This window comes from Lissotriton helveticus, chromosome 7, assembly GCF_964261635.1.
Source record: "Lissotriton helveticus chromosome 7, aLisHel1.1, whole genome shotgun sequence".
Classification (NCBI taxonomy): domain Eukaryota; kingdom Metazoa; phylum Chordata; class Amphibia; order Caudata; family Salamandridae; genus Lissotriton; species Lissotriton helveticus.
Genome location: NC_136068.1, coordinates 1,286,824,377 through 1,286,850,512, shown reverse-complemented (window position 1 = coordinate 1,286,850,512; position 26,136 = coordinate 1,286,824,377). Strand labels below are relative to the sequence as shown.

General features: G+C 44.0%; 1 protein-coding gene across 1 annotated transcript in view; it reads right to left on the bottom strand.

The window, feature by feature from the left end:
* Nucleotides 1–26,136, bottom strand: part of TSEN54 (tRNA splicing endonuclease subunit 54) — a 199,717-nt gene that overhangs the window by 130,896 nt on the left and 42,685 nt on the right. Inside the window, exons 5-6 of the mRNA XM_078654528.1 lie at nucleotides 24,025–24,123; nucleotides 18,143–18,195 (exon numbers count right to left, since the gene is read on the bottom strand). Of these exons, the coding sequence (XP_078510654.1) occupies nucleotides 18,143–18,195; nucleotides 24,025–24,123 (152 nt within the window). The remainder of the gene's footprint in view (nucleotides 1–18,142; nucleotides 18,196–24,024; nucleotides 24,124–26,136) is intronic.

Below are 26,136 nucleotides of genomic sequence, written 5' to 3'. Positions count from 1 at the left end.
GAGGCAACCGAGGACTCCCGGAGAGCTCAAACACCCCCAGTGGAACTACAGAAAAAGAGAAGCAGACTGTAGCGAGGACCCGCTTGGCTACATCGTCAATCGTGGACTTGTTCTCTAAGGCCGGTAAGGAGAAGGAGGTTAAGGAGGTTAAGGAGCCGACTAAGGAGTTGGGGGGCGTAATACCCATAGTGGAGGAGGTGGAGGTGGTGGCCCTTAAGGGATCAACGACTGATGGTAGTAGTGCTCCCTCCAAGTCGGCCCCTCCTTTAACTCAAAAGGCCGTGATAATGGGAGAGGAATCCCAGGGTTTAACGAAGGACACCCTAGAGGTAGCGACCCCCGGAGAAGCAGCCTCACTACTGGGGGAAAATGGTGGACCCCTAATGCCTTTCATTTCGGGCTTAAATACGGATGGCCCCCAGCTGCCTGTACAAGACACCTCTGATACTAACATGGTGGAACCATTAGAACTGGGGGGTTTGGCGGTCGATGGAGTCGGGAACGGAAAAGAGAATGCTCCCAGCAAAGCCTTTTTCTCAGCTTCAGACGGGGTCGGGTGGTCTGAGGTGGATGAGGAAGGCAGCTCCTATCTGGACTTAGAGCGATCCCGAGACTGATCAGCCTGCAACAGCACTAGGACCCCTAGCAGCAGCAAAGGTGGAGAAGTGTGGCTCAATGGTTAGAAGAGGCAGACCATGAAGCAGAGTTCAGACCCGGGACCAGGGTTCAATTCCTGACGCGGCAGGGTCTTGAGCCCAAAATGTCCACGGACTCGATAATTCTCGCTTCGGTGCCTGCTCGAATCACGGGTTCACACTCTGCAACTCCGGGCAATAGCTTGCTTAATCTCCACTATGGCCCCCCGCGGCGGGATGCCTGGCTTTCACCTTGGGGGTGCCCAGTACGGGTTATCTCACAGGGAAAAACCAGGACGGGTTCCCAAAGCAAGCGCTTAGAGACCGTTGGTGATAATGCGCTATATAAATATAAATATAAATTACAATTACAAAGGGTCAGGCCAACCCCCAATGCGAATTGAGTTGGGATCATTCATCCTCTATGCCCTTGCAGGGCAGTCCCTGCTTGGAACTTACCCAAATGTCACTCCTGGAAACAATCCACCAAGAGATAATTGCGCATAGGGAGGAAACCCGTCAAGACAACCGTAAATTCCAGGCTGCAATGATGAAAATGCAGGGCGTAGTAAGGAAGCTATCAAAGGCATGCGCCAATACTGGGGACAGAGTATCACATTTGGAAGATAAAATGGTATCAACCGAAGCCGAGGTTGCTGAGACTGTCACTAAGGTCAATGCGCATTGTTCCCAGGTGGTGGATATACAGTGGAAGATCGAGGAAATGGAGAACAGGCTCTGCCGGAATAATCTGAGAGTCCTGGGAATCCCGGAGGGAGTTGAGGGGTCCGATATCAGGGCATATATCATCAAGCTCTTAGAACAAGCCTTTCCCGAACTTTCCAGCTGCAACTGGTCCACCGAGGTACAGAGAGTGAAATGAAATGAAATGAAATGAAAAGGGGATTTGTATAGCGCGGCTGCTGCCCGAGGGCGTCCAAGCGCTGAGTAGAGGGCATCGTACTTTGAGGGAAGTAGGGGTGGTTAGTTTCTAAAGAGGAAAGTTTTTAGCTCTTTACGGAAGGACGAGAGGATCCGGTTGGCTCTTAGTGTTGGAGGGAGGGAGTTCCGGAGTTTGGCGGCATTGAGCGTGAAAGACCTGCCTCCTGCCCTGGACCTTTTGATTCGGGGAACTGCAGCAAGGCATGCATTTGTTGATCGGAGCTGTTTGCCAGGGCAATAGGGGGTAAGAAGAAAAGAAAAGAGTACACCGTACCCCCTTTAAAATCAGAAGGAATGCTAAGGAGAGCGATAAACCCAGGGCCGTTCTAATCTTTTTTGGAAGCTTCATCCTGAGACAGGCTGTCTCAGAATTGGCTAGGCCGGATGCTAGAAGAAGCAGTGAGGGGGTTTCATTCTTCGTCCGGCCGCACTTTTGTCACGCGACAGTAGAGGGGCGCTGGCGATTAAGAGGAATGATTAAGCCATTTCAGGATAAAAAGATGCAAGCCTTCCTGATAAACCTGGCTCAGCTAAAAATGATCAACGAAGGCAAGACATTGTACTTTTCTTCAGAAGTTAAGGCAAAGGAGTACCTTGATTCTCTTGGTAAATAGGTTGGAATTGGGGCGATCGCTTCCAAAGAATTTGAATTTTCGGTTGCTGGTCAAGAAGGGTCGGGTTAACATATCTGGCTGTGGACGTTTGGACTTTTTAGAAATTGTTCAAGGGTGTAAGGGCTTTTGTGGGAATTTGTCTATGTATTTATTCTTCTTTTTTTTTTTAGTCCTCACTGCTGTCAACGCGTGACCATCACTTGCACAGACTAGGTCTGAACGCTTCACAGAGTAGGGTGAGGAGGGGCTTCAGGGGGGTTTGGGCTGGGAGTGTGAGGGGTTCAGAGGGGTGGTTGAGGGGGGTGGGGAGAAGGTTGGGTTCGGGGGAAAATTTGAAAAAAGGGAAAAATGGTGCATGATTGGTCAAGGCATAAGCGCAGCAAAAAAGAGGCTGCCTAAGATTCAGTCCTTTATAGCAGGCTGTCTGGTTCATTATGATGGCGAACATTAGAATCTGTACAATAAATGTGGGAGGTATGAATGATTGGAGGACGCGGCAAAGGTTGGCATACTATGTGAAATACAATCGAATAGATGTCTTGTGTCTTCAAGAGACACATCTCCCGTGGGCTAAGAGAAAATTGCTGCTCCTTAATGGCTTTGAGCTAGTGGCATGCTCAACGCAATCCTCAACAATAAGGGGGGTCGCGATCTTAGTAAGAACGTCTTTGGGGGGGGGCTAGACGCATAAAAGTAGATAGCCACGGTAGATGGGTTATAGCAGAGTTGGAAAAGGGTCTCACATTATGAGTAGTCTATGGCTCCAATAAGGAGGACCCTGAGATTTTTGATCTCCTTGAAGCAGAATTAGCTAGTTGGCCAACCCCTGCAGTATTTTGTGGAGATCTAAATATCTCGTTGGATTGGCTCAACGGAACACTCTACGCCAGGCGAAAACCTAGAGTTTTTAGGGCAATACAGGCCCCTATTGATTCACATGGGCTGAAGGATGTGTGGGGCGTTAAAGAGCCCCAAAACCTTGGCTTTACTTATTTCTCAAGCCCCTATCAGAAGTATACCAAGTTGGACTACTTTTTTATTTCCTCCTCCGAAATAAATAGGGTAGGTATTATAAAACTCCCGAGACTAATATCGGACCACAACCCCTTGGTATTAACGTATGAGATGAGTAAGGTGGAAAGAAAAAGGACAAGCTGGACCTTTGAAAGGAGATTATTGGCGGACAAGAGGTTTGTCGAACACCTCAATAAATGGTCAAGCACATTTTTTGCAGCCAATAGATACAGTACCTCCCGCAATGGGGTCTGGGAGGCATTTAAAGCGGCTTTAAGGGGGAAGTCTATAAGCTGTTCTGCGAGGCTGAGAAGAGAGGATAGATGTGAGGTGGAGAGACTAATGTGTAAACTAGCCATCGCAGAAGAACGACACAAAGGATATTGCCTCAGGGGGAGATAGTAGTGAAAGCCAAAGCGTATTGCTGACAGTCAAAGCCGCGCTGCAGAAGGAGGTAACTCAGAAGGCGATTGGTGATTTTCAAAATTCAAGGGCCAAACGCTATGAAACAGGGGAGCAAGCAGGTAGAGCCTTAGCTTTACGACTAAGAAAGGAAAAAACCAAGAATCTAATCTCCTGTATTGAAGAGGAAGGGAAAGAATACACAGAGGTTAAGGACATACTAAAGGTTTTTGAGAACTTTTATCAAAGGCTCTATTATGATGAAGACTGTGATAGAAATCAGGGGGAGGAGTGTGTGGATCAGGGCCCCCGGCTGGATGAAGCTGCAAGAGAAGAACTGGATAGAGACATTACTGTGAGTGAGGTTATAGCTGCACTACGGGAGTTAGCATCAGGGAAGGCGGCAGGCCCAGATGGGATCCCCCTGGAGGTTTATAAGTCTATAGAAGTCGAGATCACCCCCCTGCTTGTGGATTTATTCAATGGGGTTCTGTGTTCAGGGGTGGTCCCGGAGTCATGGAAGGAAACCAATATAATAATCTTCCATAAGAAGGGAAAGCCTAGCGAGAAACCAGGGTCCTATTGCCCTATCTCGTTGATCAACGCGGACACTAAGTTGTACTCGAAAATATGGGCCAAAAGGTTGGGCAGGATCATCGGTAGTCTCGTCTCCATTTGGCAGCACGGGTTCATCCCTGGTCACGGTACGACTGATCACACTAGCAGAGCAATTGCCTTGTTTGATGCCCAGGCTGCCACAGGGGGAGAGATGGCCATGATCCTGCTCGACGCGGAGAAAGCATTCGATCGTGTTGTTTGGAGCTTTCTTTGGGGTATTCTCGCAGGGAGAGTGTTTGGGGAAAAAATCATTAGAGCCCTCAAAGCTATGTATATGGACCCGGTAGCGCGAGTAGTGGTTATGGGTGAGAGATCGGATAAATTTGACATTAAGAGAGGGACACGTCAAGGATGTCCTTGCTTATCGGTTTACTATGTGATTGTATGCTTACACGGACCAATCTGATGCTAATAAAGAGATTTTAAAAAAAAAAAAAAAAAAAAAAAAAAAAGGATGTCCTTGCTCCCCTATCCTCTTCTCTCTTTATATTGATCCCCTCATTCAGGAAATATTAGGGAGCCATAGGATTAGTCCCGTTGTATGTAATGGCCACGTGAACAAAATGTTGGCATATGCAGACGACCTGGCGGTTATCACTACCAATCCCCAGCAGCCGCTGCCAGTTCTGGTCCAGATGGCAAAGGTTTTCGGCTGTCGATCTGGATACCTTTTTAACAAGTCAAAAACACAGATAATCTGCTCTAAAAATATTGCTAAAACGGATCCAAGATTTGTGGACTCTGCTACCTATTTAGGTGTGAAAACTAATGCTTCAGTGGACAGAATCGTAGAGGAAAACTATCCCCCCTTATCAAGGCGATAGAAGCCGAGCTAAAAAGAATAGATGTGCTGCATCTTTCCTTGATAGGAAGGGTAAACGTACTAAAAATGCTAATGTTTCCCAAAGTGCTGTACTTGTTTTGGGCCATTCCTCTATTTATTGAAGAAAAGATAATGAAAAATTTGGAATCTGTTTTTATAAGATTTATTTGGCAGTATGGCAAAGTCAGGCGTTCTACCAGCCTTACGTCACTTCCTAGGGAAAGGGGTGGGATGGCACTCCCAAATTTAAGGCTCTATCACTATTCCTGCCTTTTGATACAAATGTCTGTCCTTTTTCATTCTGAGGGGGATTCGGAGGAGGCAAACTCCGATCTGCAGAGCCCACCCTCTATGTTTGAGATGTTGTTGGGGAAAAAAGCAATCGACTTATTGCTGTGTGAAGCTGATCGGAGATTCTATAAGAAGGCTCGACTTAAGACTCTTTTTGGGGCCTGGCTGAGCTGGAAATCTATCCTGAAGTTTTTTAATGTTCCAAAGATAAACTCTTATTTACATCTGTGTAACTACCTTTTCCCCCAGATGGGAATGGATAGGAATCTCACGGTTTGGAAGGGATTGAGAGTCAAGACTTTAGTGAGGGAGAGGTGTGGCGCCGCGGCCAGGGCGACTGACGCTGGAATCTGGGGATCAGGGTTCGATCCCCGGCTCAGGCGGCAGGTTAGCCCAGCACCATGTGACTCTGGGCAATAGCTTGCTTAATCTTCCCGACGGCCCCCAGCGCCTAGAGACCCTAACGGGTGATTGTGCGCTATACAAATGTGGATTATTATTATTATTATTATTAGGGGACATCACGGAGGGAGAGAGGATGGTGGGGTTTGATTTTTTACAACGCAGGTTTGGTATTCCACCTAGCCACTGGCTACTGTACGGCCAAATTGCCCGAACCCTTAAGGTTTTAAGGCCAAAGATGCCGCCTCCTGTAGATCTCCCCTTGGTAGAGTTATTAGCTAACGGGTGCAAGAAGATAAAAATAGTGTATAACTGTTTTATAATGAGGCTCCAAGACGATATAGAGAAAACTGAATGTACCTGGGCCACAAAACTGGGTAACCCTGATGTCGACCTGGATCTTCCCATATGTTTAAACAACAAGTTATTCCGGGCTTCTAATCTGCGGGCCCAGCACTACAAAACGGTGTTCAACTTGTACTATACGCCGCCAAAATTATTTGCATGGGGGGTTAGAGAAGACGATAAGTGCCCCAGATGCAACGCCTGCCAAGCAGACTTATTGCATATGTTTTTTCATTGTAGTGTGCTAGGCCCGATCAGGAATGAGATAGAGAAATTTTGGGAGGGGTTGCTAGGTCATAAGATCGATCTATCCCCTACCCTGATGTTATTGGGCACCGACTCTAAGCTTAATCTGGGAAAGGACGAAGAAGCTTTGGTCTTTTTGTCAGTTGCGGTACTCCGGATTCTACTATCGGCAGGCTGGAAAGATGCCACAGCTCCCTCCTTCCAGATGTGCCTCTACAGATTACTGGGTATACATAATATTGAGTCTAGCCTATACGAATTGAAGGGTGCGAAAAAACAGGAAATGGAAGACGCTTATGGGCTCCTATCACAAAGTGGAGGGAGGCAAGATTGTGATGCAGGATGCGATATACTTGTCCCACTTTTGTATCCCCAGCTGGGTTAGGCTCCTATAAATGGATTTTATTATTATTATTAATGCCTTTTATCTTCAATTGTGCATGTATCCCTGGACTGAATTTGTTAATTTTTTATCCTTTTTAGCCATTACTTGTACAGATTCGATGCTAGGCGGAAGCCCTATTTAATGTATGTTCATCCTAAATTATTTGTTGCCTTGTATATTGTATGCATATGCTAAATTATTTGAAATGTCTTTTTAATGCACCAGCTAATCCCAATAAAAATATTTGAAAAAAAAAAGAAAAAAAGAAAAACCTCTTCCAATTGAAAGCATATGACTTCCTAGTGGAGGGTCGTTTTGCTTCTTTAGGAATGTTCATGCAGTCTGCTGGGAGGTCTAGGTGTCCATACTGGATGAACTCAGGAGCCGTGCCGTCGAGCGAAGGGAGGGAAGGTTGGGGTGAAATACCTTCCCCTGGTCCTTGGATAACAAGTCTGGACGGCAAGGAAGTCGCCGGTGCGGGACCTCCTACAGCTGTAGGAGATCGAGTTACCACCACTGGCGTGGCCACTCTGGCGCTATCAGGATCATCCTGGTGTTGGTCCTGTAGAATTTCTGGATCACCGCCGGGATCAGAGGCAGGGGAGGAAAGGCGTAGAGTAATGTCTGCGACCAGCTGATCAAAAGTCAGTTCCCCAGTGATCCCTGTTGGGGGAACCTGGACGCGAAGACGGGGCATTTTGCATTGGCCGAGTCTGCGAACAGGTCTATGTCCGGTACGCTCCATAGTTGAAAAACCTCCTGCGTGACTTCTTAGTTGAGCACCCAATCGTGCGCTTCTACGAAGACTCTGCTTAGGCAGTCTGCTTGGACGTTTGAGTCCTGGTAGATGAACTGCCACGATGGAGAGGCCCCTTGTCAGGAGCCAGTGCCAGATGTCTTGTGCTTCCAGAGATAAGACTCTTGACCTGGTGCCTCCCTGCTTGTTCAGATAGAACATAGTTGTCGTGTTGTTCGTCTGATCCTGGAGGTAGTTGGTGCGCAGAGAAGGGTAAAGAGACTTGAGAGCCAGATGAACTGCTTGAAGCTCCAGAAGTTGATATGGTAGCCTTGCTCTACTTCGGACCAAAGGCCTTGAACTTGGAGCTGGTCCATGTGAGCAGCCCAGCCTTGAAGGGAGGCATCCGTGACAAGTGACTGAGATGGAGGAGGACGATGGAATGGAACCCCCGGAGGAGATTGACACGTTTCAACCACCATCTTACTGAGTCCCTGGCTTCTTGAGGAAGCGAGACACGGTTTCCCAGTGACCTGATCTCTGAGACTATTGGTCCTCGAGGGCTTGCTGCAGATGCCTCATGAGAAGGTGAGCATTGGGCACAATGTAGATGCACGAGGCCATCGACCCCAGGAGAGAGGACACTTGTCTGGCTGTGGGGGCGTGAGTGTCCAGTAGAAGGCGACCATTCAGGAGCATAGATGACAACCTCTCCTCCGAAGGACACACGCTTGCCTGTACCGAGTCCAGGGAAGCACCCAGGTAGTGAATGCGTTGAGAAGGATCGAGTACTGACTTTTTGAGATTCACCTGCAGCCCCAACGAGTCCATCAGTTTGAGGCAGAACGAAAGATGGTTCTGAAGCTGAGTCGGAGTGGAGCTTTTCAACAGCCAATCGTCTAAATAGGGGTAGACAAAGATCTTTCTCTTGCGAAGAAAAGCAGCCACTACCGCCATGCACCTGGAGAATGTCCGAGGTGCAGATTTCAGGCCAAACGGAAGCACTCGATACTGGTAGTGATAGCGTCCGATCTGAAACCTTAGAAATTTTCGGTGCTTTACTGACACTGGTATGTGGAAGTAAGCGTCCTGCAGGTCGATGGCACACATCCAGTCTCCCTGATGGAGATGCAGGAAGATCTGGTGCAGGGCGAGAATGCAGAACTTTTCTTTTTTGATGAATCTGTTCAGCAGCCGTAGATCCAGAATGGGCCTGTATTCTTCGACTGCTCCTCTTTTTTTAACCCAAAAATACCGGGAGTAGACTACTTGATTTCTCTGCATGGGGGGAACCTCCTATATGGCCTTCTTTTTGAGGAGGACGGAGACTTCGTCTCGCAGCAGTTGACTGTGGAATCGGGGAAGGTGCTTTGCTTGAAGGAAGTCTTGCGGAGGAGGGGGACTTGAACCTCAGCAAGTAACCATGCTGCACAATATTCAGCACCCATCTGTCCTTTGTTATAGATTTCCACTCTGCCAGATGATGAGAAACACTACCTCCCACCGGAGTGGCGAAAAGTCGTGGAGGAAGCAACGGATCAGGGCTTGGGAGACTGCTTGGAGGCAGACTGCTGCTTGTTATTGTTGCCGCTGCCTCTGCCAGAACGTCGCTGCTGGAACTGCATTTTCTGCTGATACTGGGATGTTCACGGAGGGGTTTGAACCCTCTGCTGATAAGACCTCCTGTCTCCCTGGCGAAAGCACTTCTTGAATTCCTTACGCTTTCTCCAAAGTAACAAGTACTGCAGTTATATTATCCAAAGGCGAATGGCCTGTCTACACTCTGCCTACTCCACTAGTATGATGCACTTTGGCTAACTAATACACATTTAGAGAAAATCTTTCCTGTAGTGTCCAGCAGGGTAATCTGCCTAGGTGAGTTTGAAGGGCCCTTTTTATGTAGAGGCAGAATAGCACTGCCCCTACAAGAGCTCGGGACCACTCTTGTGTAATAGCAGTAGCAACAGAGTATCACTAGGAAAGAGAAGCATAGGTCCAGATTCAATTTTGCAGTAGTAATGGGTAACTGATCTGGGCCTCTTGCACCTATGTTCCTAGCTGCCTTAAGATAATGTATCACCTCCTGTCTAGTCAGAGGAGAAAGGTGGGGACCTTCTCCGATCTGATATCTCACCTGGGAACTCCACGTCATTCTTATAGCCCCTTTGATTATTTGATGCATGCAGAGAAGTTATGTATTGTTGCCAATTCATGCTGGTGATATTATTGATCTTAGGTTTAGACCAAGAGCAACTGTTATCTCCTATAATTTTCCAGAAGGCTTAATGATTTTTACACTTCACCGCTTCTGTTATTAATTCTTACCCACCTTGTTCTTCTTCTTTTCAAACAAGAAATCCACTTTTACACTCTTTGGAGTATTGCCTTCCTTGTAGGTGATTAATACGCTTATTAAACATGAACAATCCATTAAAGTTATGAGACTGCTTTGAAGAGGTTTTGAACCCTTATTAACAGAGTGGTACAGCTAATGCAAACTCTTGTTTCCCACTGCTGCATCACCAATGTAGAACGCTAGCTCTCTAAATAGTGTACCAGTGAGGTGCATTGTCCAGAGAGTCCAGGTATCCCTTATTAGTGTACAGGGGCTTGCTTAAACAATCCCAAGGTGCTCCATTTGTAGTAGTGTGGTCAAGAAGCCTTAAGCTTATCAAAGGGGAGTACTAGGGATTTGTTGCACACAGTCAATAAATGAGACACGCTCAGTTGGAAACCTGACACCAATTTAGAAAAAAAACAGATTTTTATATTAATTGAGACACCAAGATCTTTGAGATTAGGTAAGTACTTTTCAAGTTAGCGATTTTAAGAAAAACAGAAAATACAGCTGTCAGATTTGAGGCATGAGCCGTGAACACGGTAATGCTCTCCTAAAAGGGGAAAAACATACAGCATAGGGGTACTTTCAATCAAGTAAAATAACGTGTATTTGTAAAGCATCCATTCACGCTGAAGGACCTCTTGGTGCTGAATAACCGGTGTTTATTACAGGGTTGTTCTTCTGGACTTTGGGTAAGCAGGGGCCAAGGTCCTTAGGACCAACAGCAGTTTTGGGTTAGCTGCCCTGGTGTGGCCGGGTGCAGAGATGCTGGTCGCAAGAGTAGCCTCAAACGCTAAACCTGTAACAAGAAAGAGGCTGCATGCGGGGACTGGGAGACCAGTCTGGCAGAACTCAAATAGGGACTCGGTTCTTAAGGGTCTCTGGAGCAAGGGTGCACCATCTGTAGGCTCGGACTGCGGAACTTGGGTGCAGAGGTGTTTTGTCTGGCGGGTTGCTTGCGTTGGAGGCTTTCACTTTTTAGATTGACCTGGAGATGGTGACAAAACTCTCAATGTTGGCTTCGCTGGTGCGGACCCCCAACATTAGAAGGTCTGTCTTGGCAGTGTTGGTGTCCGGGCAGGATACTAAACAAGCCTTGGCTGCTGCAAGGGCTCGGTTACCCCGGGTTTTGGTGCAGGGCAGGTCCTGGAAGGCCTGGTGTCTCCAAACCTGGTAGGGAGATGGATGTCACCTCTTGGAGCATGGAGACTTCCTCCTGGGATGCTGCTCCCTCAGAGGACCCAGGGGCCATGATGGCTGATTAACGAAGTGCTGGCAGCCCTACGAGGCTTTTGGAGGATGCACAGCTGCAGGACGAGTCGGGATTTGGAATTGTCAAGACAGGAGCAGGCAGGCAGGGTTTGGTGCGAAGTCCACAGCTAGTCCACTGTTTTTGCATTCCTCAACTCTTCTTTGTCCTCCTTCTTTAGTCAGGTGAATCGGAGTTCCTGGTGTCAGGGGACCACCTAAGTACTCAATTTAGGGGCATTACGGGGAGTGAAGAGTAGTAGCTAATGGGCCACTTACCCTTGGGGGTCACTACACCTGCTATATGACCACTTAATGTGGTGAGTGAGCATACCTCAGTACCAGAGTTCCTAATTCCACCAAAAACAATATGGTGGAATCCTCCTTTCGTGGAGCACACCCGGTAGCACACTTAGGGATGTGACTAGCCAGGTGGTGCAATACGCCCACTGCCTGTCCTAGTGACAAATAAGCCTCAGGGCGGGTGTGGCATCTCCCAGGTCTTCGGGAAGCTGGGGTCGAATATCAAAGGTGGCAAGCCCCTGGCCTTGATATGCTAAATCACTAGCCAACAGGCTGGAGGAAGTGTGAAGACCTTCCTCTGGGGCAGGCTTAGTTTCTGGCCTCAGAGAGCATGGGCTCTCAACTGCAGGAGGGGGGTCAGAAACTTGTCTGTGGTGGTAGGATGGAGGATACCAGTCAGCCAGCCACTAGATAGTGGTACGTTTTTATGGGGCTACCTTTAAGGTGCCCTCTGGGTTCATGTCATAATAAATCTTGTACTGGCAACAGTTCAGATTCATTACAAGATGTTTGACATCAAACACCATCAGTTTCAGTAAAGCCATCATGTAGCTGGGGAAACTCGTAATGACCAGTGCCCAGTACGTATTCTTAAGATGGCTTCCCTGTTCACTCGTACCATCAAGTTATAGGATTAGACAGCACAGGGTTATATCTGCTCATGCAGATATGCCCTCACATGTAATACAATGCACCTTGCCGTAGGGCTACAAGGCTTGCTGTAAGAGTCCCTTTCATATATTCCATGCAGTGACTTTGCCACGGCTCACACTGATTGTGCCATGTCATGTTTTCACTCATGGTCTGCACCATGACGCACAGTCTGCAATGACAGGCTGCATGCAATTTGTATGGGAGTCCCTTATGATGGCATAACACATGCCGCAACCCGAAGGGACCATCTTTAGTACCCATGCCCTAGGTAGCAGGAGTACCACTTGCTAGGGACTTATAGGGGTGCCAAAGTGTGTGCAAATTGTGTTACAATTAGACTATTTTACCTTGTTTTAGGAAAAGTGCATTTGCACTGGGGCTTGGTTAGCAGGGACCCAGTTCACATCAGTCGAAAAACATCAATATCTGTGGTGGTGATCATGACAAAAAGGGGCACTTTCCTGCAACAAATACCATGCATGTCTGCTCCAGGAAGAGACTGTCAGAAGTAATGGTATATTATTTTTGAGCATCTGCTGTGTGTAAAAAATAACAAAACAAAATGTTATAACCCTGTTTTTTTATCCCCACAATTCTATACCCCAGCAAGGAACAAGGTGCTTTTTGGAGGTTTCTTTGCCAAAGGAAAAAAAAAACACAAGCAGTGTCTGACACCTTGCTGAGGCACAGACATGTGTCTGTGTCCCAATTGTATGGAGCTGTACGGTGTGTCAAGACACAAGTAAGATTTAAAGGCATCTTTATTACTCATTCACATTCTGAATGAACAGAACATCTGTTCCTTTCCAGATGAAGTTCACATGCCAGAAGGGACCTGGAGGTGCTAAAATTAGCTTGACCTGATAAAATCCGACTCGTCAGTGCAAGTGGGCAAGTAGATTTTTCGAGGCCTGGTTACACATAGATCAAGAGGCCAGATAGATTTATAGAGAAACATTATGCAGTTGTTGTTAGCGACATACTCTATACTTTGACTTAAATAATGCAGAATATAATTACCCATGCACCTTGATGTAAAAGATGAATGTTAGAGCTCTCAATCTTAAATTCAAAATGTTGTAATTGAGGCAATGAGAGTTGGAGAGATAATCAAATAGTTTTTAATTCTAAAATATTTATGTGCATTTGTTTTTCTCATTTGGGTCTGTATGTCAGAATGTTGACCACAAAAATTGTCCCGTTAGATCCATCGGGGATGCTACTAGGAAAGATGCGGCTATGTTCAAATTGATTTTGACCGCCTGTTACTGAATATTATTCATCACAGGATATTTCCCTATATGACTGAAATCCCATGTGGACTCTTTGAAACTTAAAAGAAGAGAGTATTCTTTAATTCCATAATATCATATTCTTTTCTTATTGATTCTAGAGTTTACAATTTGTCGTTTATTAGTTATCCCTATGACAGTTCTTTTCATTACTCTTCTATTGTCCATTTCTAGAAGAACTACGAGGGGTCTTTTTTCATCTTCTTGAACAAACTACAGTCCTGATGATGGTCTCGTTGATTTCTTGCTACAGAGACCGAAATGTCGACGTAGTGTCATATGTCCTCTGAATCTTGTTGATATATGTGTTATTTGAATTCAAATTCTATTTTTTGAGCCATTTTCAATTCTTATATAGGACCTGGACGTTTTAACACAATGACGTGAGGTTTCGTATAATTAGGAAAGTGAATGTATAACCACTGTGGGTTTCTTTGACTGACCCTATATCAACCCCTTTGTACCCATTTCTTATTAAAAAACGTATTTTAAATATAAAATATTTAGGTACAACACCTGCCATTGAATTATTCTTTTTTGTATTAATATTTTTTTGTGAATTGTTTCTCTTAAGTAACTGTGAAGTATACTAGCAATGTCACAATCTGACATAGGGAATATGTGTCAAAGTATCAAATATTTGTATTAACAATTCCTTTGTGGGTACTTTATATCGTTTACAAAATTATTGAAGCAAACATATTGAAGAGAAAAATATTGTGCGTTCAAGTATGTATGAAGTATAGATTTACTATTCTTAACTACACATCTACACACCTTGAAGCGATTATATATATATATATATATATATATTATATATATATATATATATATATATATATATATATATATATATAATATATATATCATTAAGGTAAATATACGTGGAGTTCAAGGTAAATATATGTGGAATTAGAAACAGTAAATGCACACTTAGTGTCACAACATTTTTGTTGCTGATATTTTCGTAGCACAATATGTTGAACTCAATATTTTGGTGGTATACTCTTGGTTGAACCAGTAACCGTTGTAGGAATGTTTTAAAGACAGGTGCCCCTAACTTCCAGGTACAAATGTGAAGAAGAACAATGAGGGTACGGTTCATGGAACAAGGGAGAAACATCAAAGTACCAGAACCTGGTCGCGTTTACGTATAAGTCGGAGACACGCTTTGGGCTTTATGCTGGAACTTATCATGGCTCCATAATTACAATGAAGGAGGACGACTGTCACCTCTAACAGTGTACAACTAGATTATAATATACATTGGGCGGATTATTCTTTAAGGGAAATTTTTAACTTTACAAGCATCGATAGATTTAGTGCTGTACAAATTGGATTTTGGCCTTGAGGAAGCCCATAGGGGGCGAAACGCGCGTCAGCTGTGAAGAACCTTGTTTTAAAAGAAATAAAATGTGGAATTTGTTTACACTACGTGATGCTTTTTGGATTAAGAAGTCGCGTCTGTGCGTACTAAATGCACATGGATGAAAGAGACTATTTATGATGTGCACTGATGCCTTTTTGGTACATAGAAGTGACACTCTGTAACACCTTTGGTGGGCAGATTGTCTATGGTCAATGCTTAAGGAGGAGAAGCATTTTACATCAAGGCTGCACTCAAAAGTTGGTATATGTTCACAACTATTGTTCTTGGATAACAAAGAGAGTGTTGATGTGCAGATCGGATACAGCAAATCCTTCCTTCTTGTGAAAATATCAAAGTACCAGAAATCAAGGACTTAGGGGCATATGTATCAAGCCCTTTTCCTGTTCGCAAACGGGCCGATTCTCAGAATCGGCCCGTTTGCGAACGTGAAAAGACCTTTTGCGATGTATCATCCCAGAAGGGCATCGCAAAATAGAGAATTGCAAAATTGTGATTCTCTATTTTGCCATTACATTTAAGGAATCACAAATTGCGATTCCTTAAATGCGATGTATAAGGCACCTAAATTGTGCGTATTTGGCATAAAAAAATCGCAAATTACCACCAACTGACAGTTGGTGGTAATTTGCGAAATCTTTGAAAAAAGCACTTTTTTGCTTTTTTCAAAGGGCCATGTTCCACACATACATGCCCTTAGGGCATGTATGTGCGCCACTTGTGCACAAATACATATTTCAGGGGTGCAACGGGGTGTCCTTTTGACACCCCGGCACCCTTGAGAATGCAATTTCAATTTGCGATTTTCTAATTGCGAATCGCAAATTGAGAATGTCTTCCCATTCATGCCTATGGGCCTCCTAGCCCATAGGAATGAATGGGAAGGTATTCCTTAATTGTGATTCGCAATTTGCTAATCGCAATTAAGGAATGCTAAGTAATCGCAAAATATTCGCGAATTTTTTATTACATCCCGTTTTGCGATTCTCAAATAGCGATTCTCTAAAAATCGCTATTTTAGAATCGCAATAACGGTTTTTGATACTTATGCCCCTTAGTGAGGGGAAATATTAGGGTCTCTCTTATCTTGACTCAAATCCCCTGCCTCGGTAAGATAAAGTTGTACTGTGACCTGTTTCTGGATCCTTCACTGAATATAACAACCGTGCATGCCTACTAAAGGTGCTCCATTTCTTTTCTCCATCTATTTTGTGTGTTGTTGTTTGCCATTATCTATGGTTGTTACTGCTGCCTTAGCCCAGACGATGCAGTGACTGGTGGTGGGAGGAGTGATTGGACAGCCAAGAGTACTTTACGCTTACTGTCTCTCCCCGTTAAAGGTCTCCTAGTCTACACAACTTGCATTGCTTGCCCGAAGTCTTCATGGGACATGAATGAAGCATCTGTTCTTGGCTATGCGTGCATATCTGTTGCAAGTGTGATTCACAGATTAATTGGGGGATTATGAATTTTGGACGCTGTGTATTTGCAGCAGAAGAGGGTGTTTTTTTTCCATTATTGAAAGTTGGGCATGTCTATAACGGATATGCCACCCTGCACATACTACACAAAACATTTTGTACTTGAATGGTGGAGGGAGATCACTTGCCTATTCCTTTGTAAAAATCAGGCTTACCATACCCAGAGAGAAGCCTACTTTACAATCGTGCATTTTATTTGCAGTTGCTAGTTCCCCTGCCAACGGCAAGGGATGAAGGGCTCTGCCCGAACCCATTCTACAAAACAGTTGGAAACCATTCAAAATGGTCGTACTGTGGACACAGCAGCCTCTTCCTGGGTCCTAGGGAACTAGTAGTTAGTGGGTAGTCCTGTCGTTTACCACTGGTATCTCAAGAGAACATTTAATTTGCATTCCAACTGGACAACTAAGCTACTCCATTTATGTATGTGAAGGTTTAGTAACGAAAACGCTATTCTAGTAAACTTTCTAAAAGAAATAGGTCTTAATTAATTGGTACATGGTAATCAACATTATGTTATAGACAACAATTATTGACCGCCTTAGACTGTTATGTGACTGACATACTACCCTAAATATAGCTTTTAGTATATCAGACGACGCATTAGGAGCAAAAAATGAAAAGTGACATGCTGGAATCTAGCATATCACTTCATCTTTTAGAACTAATATTTTGAAAATCTCCAACCTTCGCATTAAAGTTAAATTTTCACTTTTTTGTGTGAATTAAATGCACTAATTCATAATTTGTGTAGAGGATGGAGCCTTTAAGACAACTTTTGGGCGTACTGGTCATCATTCATGCGTTTTCAGGTTTACTACGTTTTTTTTTTCTTCAGGTAGTAAATGAATGCCGTGGTTCCAGACAAGTACATACAAAGTATCCATGTGCATACCTCAGGTCTGTTTTCTGCCCTAGTTTCTCGGTAGCTTTGGGTACGAGGGAGGACAACTCAGTAGGTTTCAACCAGAGTAGCTTTAGCACTTATAATGATTTATTCCAGACACCAGATAAACTCTCTGTGTAATCATAAAATTAAAGGCTGGTGGTCAGGGACCTGTGCTGACTTCCGAGCACCACTGAATGTAGTCAGAACATGATGGTGGTGTGCAGTTGCTTGGAGCGTCTCACAATAGGCCACGGTGTAAACAGAACACACCATGGTGGTAAAGAGAAGCCTGCAGTTACTTCAGATCAGGCCATTCAACAATCAGAGAGCAAGAGATGAGCATGGCCGGATGATTTAATCGGGACATAGGATTGAAGTGCACAAGAACGTACGGTGACCTCACAGCGGGCCTCAATGTGATAAGAGAATGGTAGAGTCTCTGTTGGGACAGGTAGCAATCTCAGATCAGGCCTCAATGTTTTAAGTACAAGGTTTGATGGTGTGTAGAGGTCTATGGTAATATCAGTGCAGACCATGGACCAACTTCAATCTTAGATGGTGGTGCCCAGGATCTTGTGCGAACCTCAGAGCATGCCATGGGGTAATTGCAAGATGATGCAGTAATGTCAAAAGTTACAGGTGAAGCAAGTAGCAGACTAGCCTCGCAGTTCAACCGCAGACACATTAGGTCTCTCTGGTGCAGGACTGCGCTGAAACTCAAACAGGGTCATGCTTTTTATGCTCATCATGTTTAGGGGTCAATTCAGTTACCGTCTCAGTTTAGTGACTCGTCCCTACTGTGTAAAGATGTATGATTATGACGGTCAGACTCAAAGAAAATAACTGGATAGCGCCGGGAAACCTCCGGGTAGCTGCGCGCTTTACAAATTTAAATATAATAATAAAAAATAAATACCGGTTGCACAGCCTACAACCAGCTCCTTAAAGGGGACCACAGTTCTTTACAGTGGGTGTTACCTTACTTATGTACAACATATGTACGACAGACAGACTTGACAGCAACATTAGGGTTCACAGAAAAAAACAGTAGAGGAGGTAGAGAGTGGAGGAGCAAAAATGATTTAGCAAATTACCTGGGATCAAATCTCATCAGGATGTACCCGAGCCTCTTCAAATGACTGAACACCTGTAATCCAAATGCACACACTTAGCAAATGCGACACACCACAAGAGACAAACGCACCAGACTAAAGTGCGCTGATGAATTAAACAATGAGTTTGTCACAACAAAGAGAATGTCAAGGGGATGACCTGTGCTAATATTACCAGCACTAATGCTACAGTGAAATGGTTGCCTTATTTTCAGATTACCAGTCCCCAATTACTTTCAACTATATTCCCCATTTATTTGTAGTGGGGTATACACGCATTGATGTCTTGGCCATTATAGGTATGTATTTTCTTCCAATAACATTGAAGAGGACTTCTTAAATTTTTGGGTCAAGAAGAAGGACCTACAGGAGAATGACGGCATATCATTTCGTCCTAAATTGGAGAAACTACTGGTCCTGTGTAATTTGCATCCATCGGTAAGAAAACGACAGTTCCTCACACTGGGGATGCATGCTCCAAGGAGATTAACAAACTCCTTGCACTCTAATGAGAAGTCAACCTGCTTTTTTGCAAGATGCGGTGGAGGCTGCAGAAGCACCTAATTTTGACTTCATTCAAATTCTCAGTTTATTACAGAAGTTACTTTCCTTTTGACTACTGCTCGGTTCTGAAAACTTTACCTGTTTGGGAGGGTTGCAAATATCATTGAATTTGGGGTTAATTAATCAACGCACTCAAAGAGTATGCCATTACGCTACTTGAATTGCACATTTTCGCACCTCATCTCCTAATGAGTAGACAATAAGACTTAACAAAAAGATGTGTAGACCCATGCGTTCCTACGGATACTGACATATCCGTTTGTGGCTTTTGCCTATGGGTAAATCCGATCTATCCTATATGTCCATAATAATAAGTTATTCAAATATGGCGCTTTACGCTCTGCAAGCTGCAACAGAAATTATTCTACTACTTCCTGGATAGGAAATTCTTAAAAGTTTCCTAGTTTTTGACATAGCCTGTCACCATTACTGAACCTGTACTAATCTAGTGAAGCACACGCAAGAATTCCGATAAGGCTGTTTACCCAACCTTCCAATGCTCTTATTTAGAAGCAGTGCCATTGGTATCCGAATCTGAATCTATTTTGTGTTCTTACAGCAGAGTAAGTAGAGCAGGTTCCTTACCACTAACTATAATGTTATAAGGTGCTGGTTGTGGTACAGGTGATTCTAGGTAAAGAGGGGCCCAAACAAGCAAGTGGACTGCATGCATGATAAGTCAGTTAAATAATTTGGCTGCTCTACTGCCTTTTCAGGACAGGCAGACAATGAAATTACACTGTAAGCCAAGGTGGAGAAACGGGCAACAAAGGAAATGGGGAGGTGGCATTATCATTGTATATAGATCGAGGCTAAAAGCTACAGGTCTGTGCATGTTTATGTTAGTTCAAAACACAGGTGAAACCTGACCAAAAGTTAGAGAAGAGGATGAAGGACCGGCTTTTCAGGTACAGTGAAAAATTGTGACAAACCCCTCATTCAAGAGGATATTCATCACCTCGATACTAGCAAACGAGAAATCCCTTTAGTACGGCGTCTGGTATAAAAAGCTTTAAGAACTGTCTGAGCAGCAATGACTTTTGAATCAGAATAGAGGGAGGTAGAAGGGGAGGAGGAGGTTCACCTAGCTCCCAAGTAAATACTACAAAACTCAAAAAGGAGTAAACCACACCAACCTTGGTACCAGAGTCTCGCGAAGGTTGTCTCGGAGACCCTTAACCACGTACTACAGCCAGTGGTGTATATAATCTCCACTGGAGTGATTTGGTGGGCAGTGTCATCATCAGGTCTCCCACCTGGGTACTGGATTCGCCAGGTGAGTAAAGCCTCCACCACTTTCACTGGTATAGGAGGTAATTGTATTTCCTTTGCACAGATCCCACCATTATCTTCACCCAGACAATCTCCCTCCTGGAGGAGGCCTTCCTCGCCAGAGGAATCACTTTCACAGGTATAGGAGGGAATTTTATTTCCTTCGCACAGATCCCACCATTATCTGCGCTCAGACAATCTCTCGCAGGTTTTAATAGGTGGTTCAGGGTCTCTGAGACAACCTTCGTGAGACCCTGGAACCAAGATTAGTGTGGTTCACTCCTTTTTGATCAGCAATGAGACCACAGCCTACTGGTACCCTTCATCTTAGTCCTTGAATATGCTATATCAGAAAATAAGAAGAATCTCTCAAACCAGGCTCTGGAGCCAAAGGTGGCGTCTGTTGTGAACTTGAAACCTCGCTCTCAATCAATTTCTTAAGGTGGGATTTCAACAACCGAAGGTTAGTATGGGTGCTTTTAGGATCATCTGTATTTAAGTACTGGTTACAGGAAACCTCCAGTTTGAAGGCAGAAAAAACAGGAACAGATTGACACAAATGCATGCTTGGTAAATCTGGGATACAAGAGTAAATTTATGCAACAGTGTTCTTTTTAGAGAAGCATTTTTCAACCTTGCTTGTCGACACAGACAATTGAAACCAACTGTGAAGGAGGGAAAGCAGGACTATAGAATAATGGTTGAAAAGGTTTACGCATCAACATACCGAGGAAGATCAAAGGGCAGATGCAGTTCAGATACACTAATTGTTATGCTCCTATTGGTATCCAGAGGCTCTATAAGATCTCTTACTTCTATTAATTTAAGTTATCATAGGAAGGAATTTAGGAATACCTTCTGTACTCATATTGGAAGGTGTCTTGTATAGTCTCTGCTATAATGAAGAGATCTGCATACTTTGGGGATAGTGCAACGTGGAGGATAGACAGAATTCAACATTGGTTTGTAAAATTATGAAATTTATGTCGCTGATCAGCAGTCCTGGGCAAGGTTTTACTGAGGAGAGATGCTCCATTTTCTTTCTAAATATCTTAATAATTATATCATGTTTTGAATGAAAAGAAAAAAGAAATGGCACAATTTGTATGTAAAAAGTAATTTCGATGTTAGGATTTGTTTGTAGACTAGATAATTAATTGAATGGGACGTTACAGTTATGTATTTTCCTTATAAACATTGAATTTTGTTTTTCTTCACAAACAAAAAAATAATAATTTAGTATGGCTATTGGACTGCATTTTTCAGCAAGAAACACCAGTTCGCACTTATTAACCAATGAAACACGTTTTGCTGCCCGAATAATATGAAAACGTCATAATGAGCAAAAAGGTAGGTAAGGACATTAAATGAGTATGCAAATGTGCAGCAGTTGATATCCGCAGTGGCAGAATGACAGAACTCCTAAAATAATGAACATGTGTTGCTCACAGTATCAGAGTAGTATAAATATTTCCAAGAAGCATGCAAGTGTCTGGGAGTGTGCATTAGGGGAACATGCTCTAGTGTGGCACAAAGTGTAACACATGCAGAAATCGACTTCAGTTGACATCCACTACATGATTGGGGAGGCAATGATGCCATTGCCCAAATATTCTGCAAAAAGGTTGATCAAATGTATAATCTATTTAAGTCTTCTGTCAGTAATAATCCAATTTTGAAAGACTCTGACATCGTCCGCAAAAATAATATGCGAAATGACACCACTTTGGTCTGTCTGACCAGTACTCTCCAGTTTCCACTCTACAAGTGGAAGGACTTATTCACACTACAAAATCAGCGTCTCCTCATGATCCGTGGCCCTACCCCTCCTCTGTGTTTAAACAAATCCCAGCACCTATTGCAGCGGTTCTGGTTAACATTTTCAACTCAATGTTCACAACAGGCTTCTTCCCAACTTCTTGGAAGAAGGCTTCCATTCTCCCTTTCCTAAAAGAACAAAACCTGGATCCAGAGGACCCAGTCAACTACAGACCATTTCTAGATTACCTTTCCCAGTGAAAATAATAGGAAAAAATCACGAATACCCAATTGACTCAATTTATTCAAAATGATTACTTGTTGGACCCTACTCAGTTTGGGTTTAGAACGGAACTTAGCACAGAGACTGCACTGATTAAAGCCAAGGATTAACTTAAGCCTGACTATTTTAGGAGGAGGAGGTACCGCAGCTCTGGTCCTGCTCGAACTGTCGGCGGGCTTCGATATTGTGGACCATGCTATCTTGATCCAAAGCTTGGAGATATTAGGCATAAAAGGTATAGCCCTGGAACTTCTAAAATCCTTTCTAAAAGATAGGGCAAACACTGACGCTGGACAGCTTCAGCTCAAACACCTTTTCGCTTCCTAGTGGGGTCCAGCAAGGGTCCTCCCTTAGCCTAACTCTTTTTTATCTATATGTCACAGAACCTGCTCCTTGGATTCAATCTTATGGCTTCTCCCTCACTTCACACGCAGACGACACACCAGTTGTGTTGTCAGCCTACACTACTCGAGCTCTCAGATATGCAACTGTATGAGAGACATTGGTATCTGGATCGGCAAGCACTGTCTGAAATTAAACTTGGATAAAACCAAGGTCATTCTCCTTGAAAACAACCCCCAATTTTGGACTTCATCCAGCTGGCCTTCGCAAATGGGTTTTCTCCCGGCTTCAACCTCAAAAGCTTGGCGTGGTACTTGAAGGCAAAATAAACTTCAGCAAGCAAGTTAATGCAGTAATTTCCTCTTCTTTCAATACTCTCAGAATTATGAAAAAATATCCTGCCATATCTTCCTATCAATACCAGGAAAACAGTAATCTCATCATTAATTCTATCGAAAATGAATTACTGTAGTGGACTGTATATCAGTTTACAGGAACAATATGTAAAATAGAAATGCAGGCCTTACAAAATGCTGCTGCCTCCCAAACATCATTCAGTTTCTCAAACCATCAAAGACCGGCACTGTCTGACGGTCAAGAACTGTGTTAAATTTAAAGCCCGGTGCCTAACCTTCAAGGCCTTGCTGTGCTGTCACACAAGCACGGAATTTCTAAGACAAGCTATCTCCTGGTATGAACCCAGCAGGAACCTTAGATCAAAGGGAACAAAACAAAAAAGTCACCATCTTCAGGTATAAGAAAACCAAATGGGGAGGAAGTGGTTTCATCTCTGGAACAACAAACCTTTGGAATCTGCTCCATCTTTAAAGGTCTTCAGAAAACTCCTGAAAACCTGGCTTTTTTAACAGTCTCTCTTACGCTCTCTGCTGAGCTAGTGCCAAGACACTCTGCCTAGGGTATACATGCGCTTTACACATTTTCTAACATAAAATGACAGAGTTTCCGAAGGAAGGATGAACAAGTCTCTTGAAATGCTATTTATAGGACGTATTTATTATTGCTACTTTCAATTAGTATTTTATTTTATTTTCTGAGGTACAGACAGTAATGCTGCTTCCAAAGGTCTTTTTAATAAACGGATGCAGCACTATCGCCATGATTAACTTTCACAATCTCAAACAAATTCGTTGCGAAATACCATAAAAACTGAAGTTACTTAGTCAATTTCATCCCTTGAAATTGAATCCTATGTGGTCAAGGAATTCCAAATGCATGGATTTCGGAAAAAAGATTCCAGATGCCTGGGTTTGCTCAAAAGTGTAACTAGACCATCAGTACCATCTCTCACCTAATCAGACTGTACAGTCAGAGATAGCTTCCTCACCTAAACTCTGGGGCTGTAGCAATGTTTCCATTCTGAGTTCAACTATTTGACAATGTGTTGTTATCTTACAAGGTTTGGCGACTGTTCCCGTACCTGTTCAGTGCCAGCACTAAGTAGGCCTTACAGGAAGATCTTATTCTTTAGGTCTTGCAGCCTCATCTAGGGAAGCTGCAGTATTCTAGGAAGCTAGTCATCGTCATTCTACACAGGCTATTACCATACTCAAATAAGGGAGTTTATGGATTAGCCGCAGCATGAAAAATGCCCACCGAGTAAAACATTCAGTCCAGCAGTGCATACCTGGTACTGCAGGAGGGAGGTGGATCTGCAGGGCAGCAGTCTCTCATAAGCTTCCTGGATAGACATGGGCAGACCCAGGTAGAAGAGCTGAATTGAGCCCTAGGAAGAGAGAAGCACAGGCAGGTACAATCAGCTGTAAAAAGAGAGAAGCAAACATGATACAGGTGATGGTGCCTCACTGAACGAGGACATTTACACTAAAGTTGAGGAGAACAGCATTAATATATGTGACGGCGCGAAGCAAAGGAAGGTATGCAAGACTATTTAACTAGAGAGCGTAAGGATTTTAAAGTTGGTTAAGGCACACCTAAGGATCGGACATAAGGTTCATATCAAAACTAGAAGCTAAAGACTAGGTCATGAGGAGGCCCCTTTACACTTCATCACTAATGACTATCACATCAAACGGAGTCAAGAAATTACACAGGTGGCAGTACAATGTGTTAGCTGGATGGAGTGGGTAAATAAACAGTTCTTCCTTTTTCATTCTCTTAACACTTTTAAACATTGATAAATGTGGTGAGACATCAGCATGAACTACTGTTTTATCAAAATTCAGCTGCATTTGGACGCTTTGGCCTGTCATTTTTTTTTAGCTGTTTTTATAAATTTTTCAAGTTTACATAAATTATGCAGATTATTCAAATTGTTGCGTTTCGTAGTTACTTGTTATAAAGAATTAATTAATTAATTATGTGCTTATATAGCGCTGGAATCACTCCCGAAGGGGTACCTCCGCGCTTCGACCGCTGCGATACCCTTCCTGGCTTCCCTGAGAGATGGTCCCTTAATGGGTATCTCCAGGGTGAGACCAGGCATCCCCGGCGGTCTGGTGGGGCCGTTAGTGAAGATGAGGCAAGCTAGTGCCCAGAGTTGCCGAGTGTGATCGCTGATCAGAGTGGGCACCAAGGCGAGAGAATTATCGAGTCCGCTGACCCTGGTCCAGAAACCTGCCGCGTCGGGAATCGAACCCTGGTCCCGGGCCGTCCTCTGCTCTCGGGTCTGCCGCCTCTAACCAGTGAGCCACACTACTCACAAGAACTTCTGGCGAGCATCTCAACATTATACATACATTGATCAGTTTTAGCATTGGTTTGTCAATTACTTTGCAGTCCTGGTATGCATCGCTCAATATCATTTACAGTTGATAAACGATCACGCAATTTATTGATTAACACTACCCTCTGGAGTTATTGAGGCATGTGTTCTACTCCTGTGTTTTGATTGCGTGGTGTTCAGAATAGCATGAACTGTGGAGGTGGGTTAGAATGGAACAGTGACAAATTAACACATAATAGGATATAAAACTGGACTGTGAACCGGGCGCGCGGCCACCCTGGTCGCTATTTTCCTTAGATTAGTGAGAGTGACTGGCATTTTAGCCATGATTTATGATCTACTGTGGAAAGGGCATGCGTGTCTGTTTTATTCACTTTCTCCTTAACGTGGCTTACTCGTTGTGGCTATTTATTTGTGGTGTAAGTTTCTAAGGCACAGCTGTCACTGGGGTTGGGAGCGGAGTATCTAGCGTCAAGACACCTGAGGGTATTCGTGCGCTGTACAAATTCTATTAACATTAACATTGTTGTTATGGATGAGGGTCAGTGCGGCCAAAATTGTGTCCCAGTTAGTTGCTATAGGGACCTTATGGATGCTTAGCGTGTCTTCTCGATGGAGCGCAACGCGCTCTGCTTTGGCCCAGGTGAGCATTGAGCGTCTCCACATTTTTATGCGAAGGGGGGTCAGGAGATTTCCACCGTTTGGTAATTAGCCTTTTCACTACCGCCAACCCCAGGTCCAGGAACCTCGAAGTGACTTTGTTGTTACGGTTTCTCTGGTACATATGCAGAATGTGCCTGTGTCATTCGGGCGAGAGGACTCGGTCCATGCATAGTGACAGAGTGTCTACTACCGCTTTCCAGTAGTCAAGTAGGGCAGGGCATTCCCAAATCATATGTAGTCGGTCCGCATCGGCGAGTGAGCATCTGGGGCATTCGGCATACTGACGTTTCAAGTATTGGTTAATTTTTGCGGGTGTGAGATGTGCTCTGTGGGCGATATAGAATTAAATTTGGCAAAGGCGTGCATTCCTGGTAATTTGTATTGAGCTTG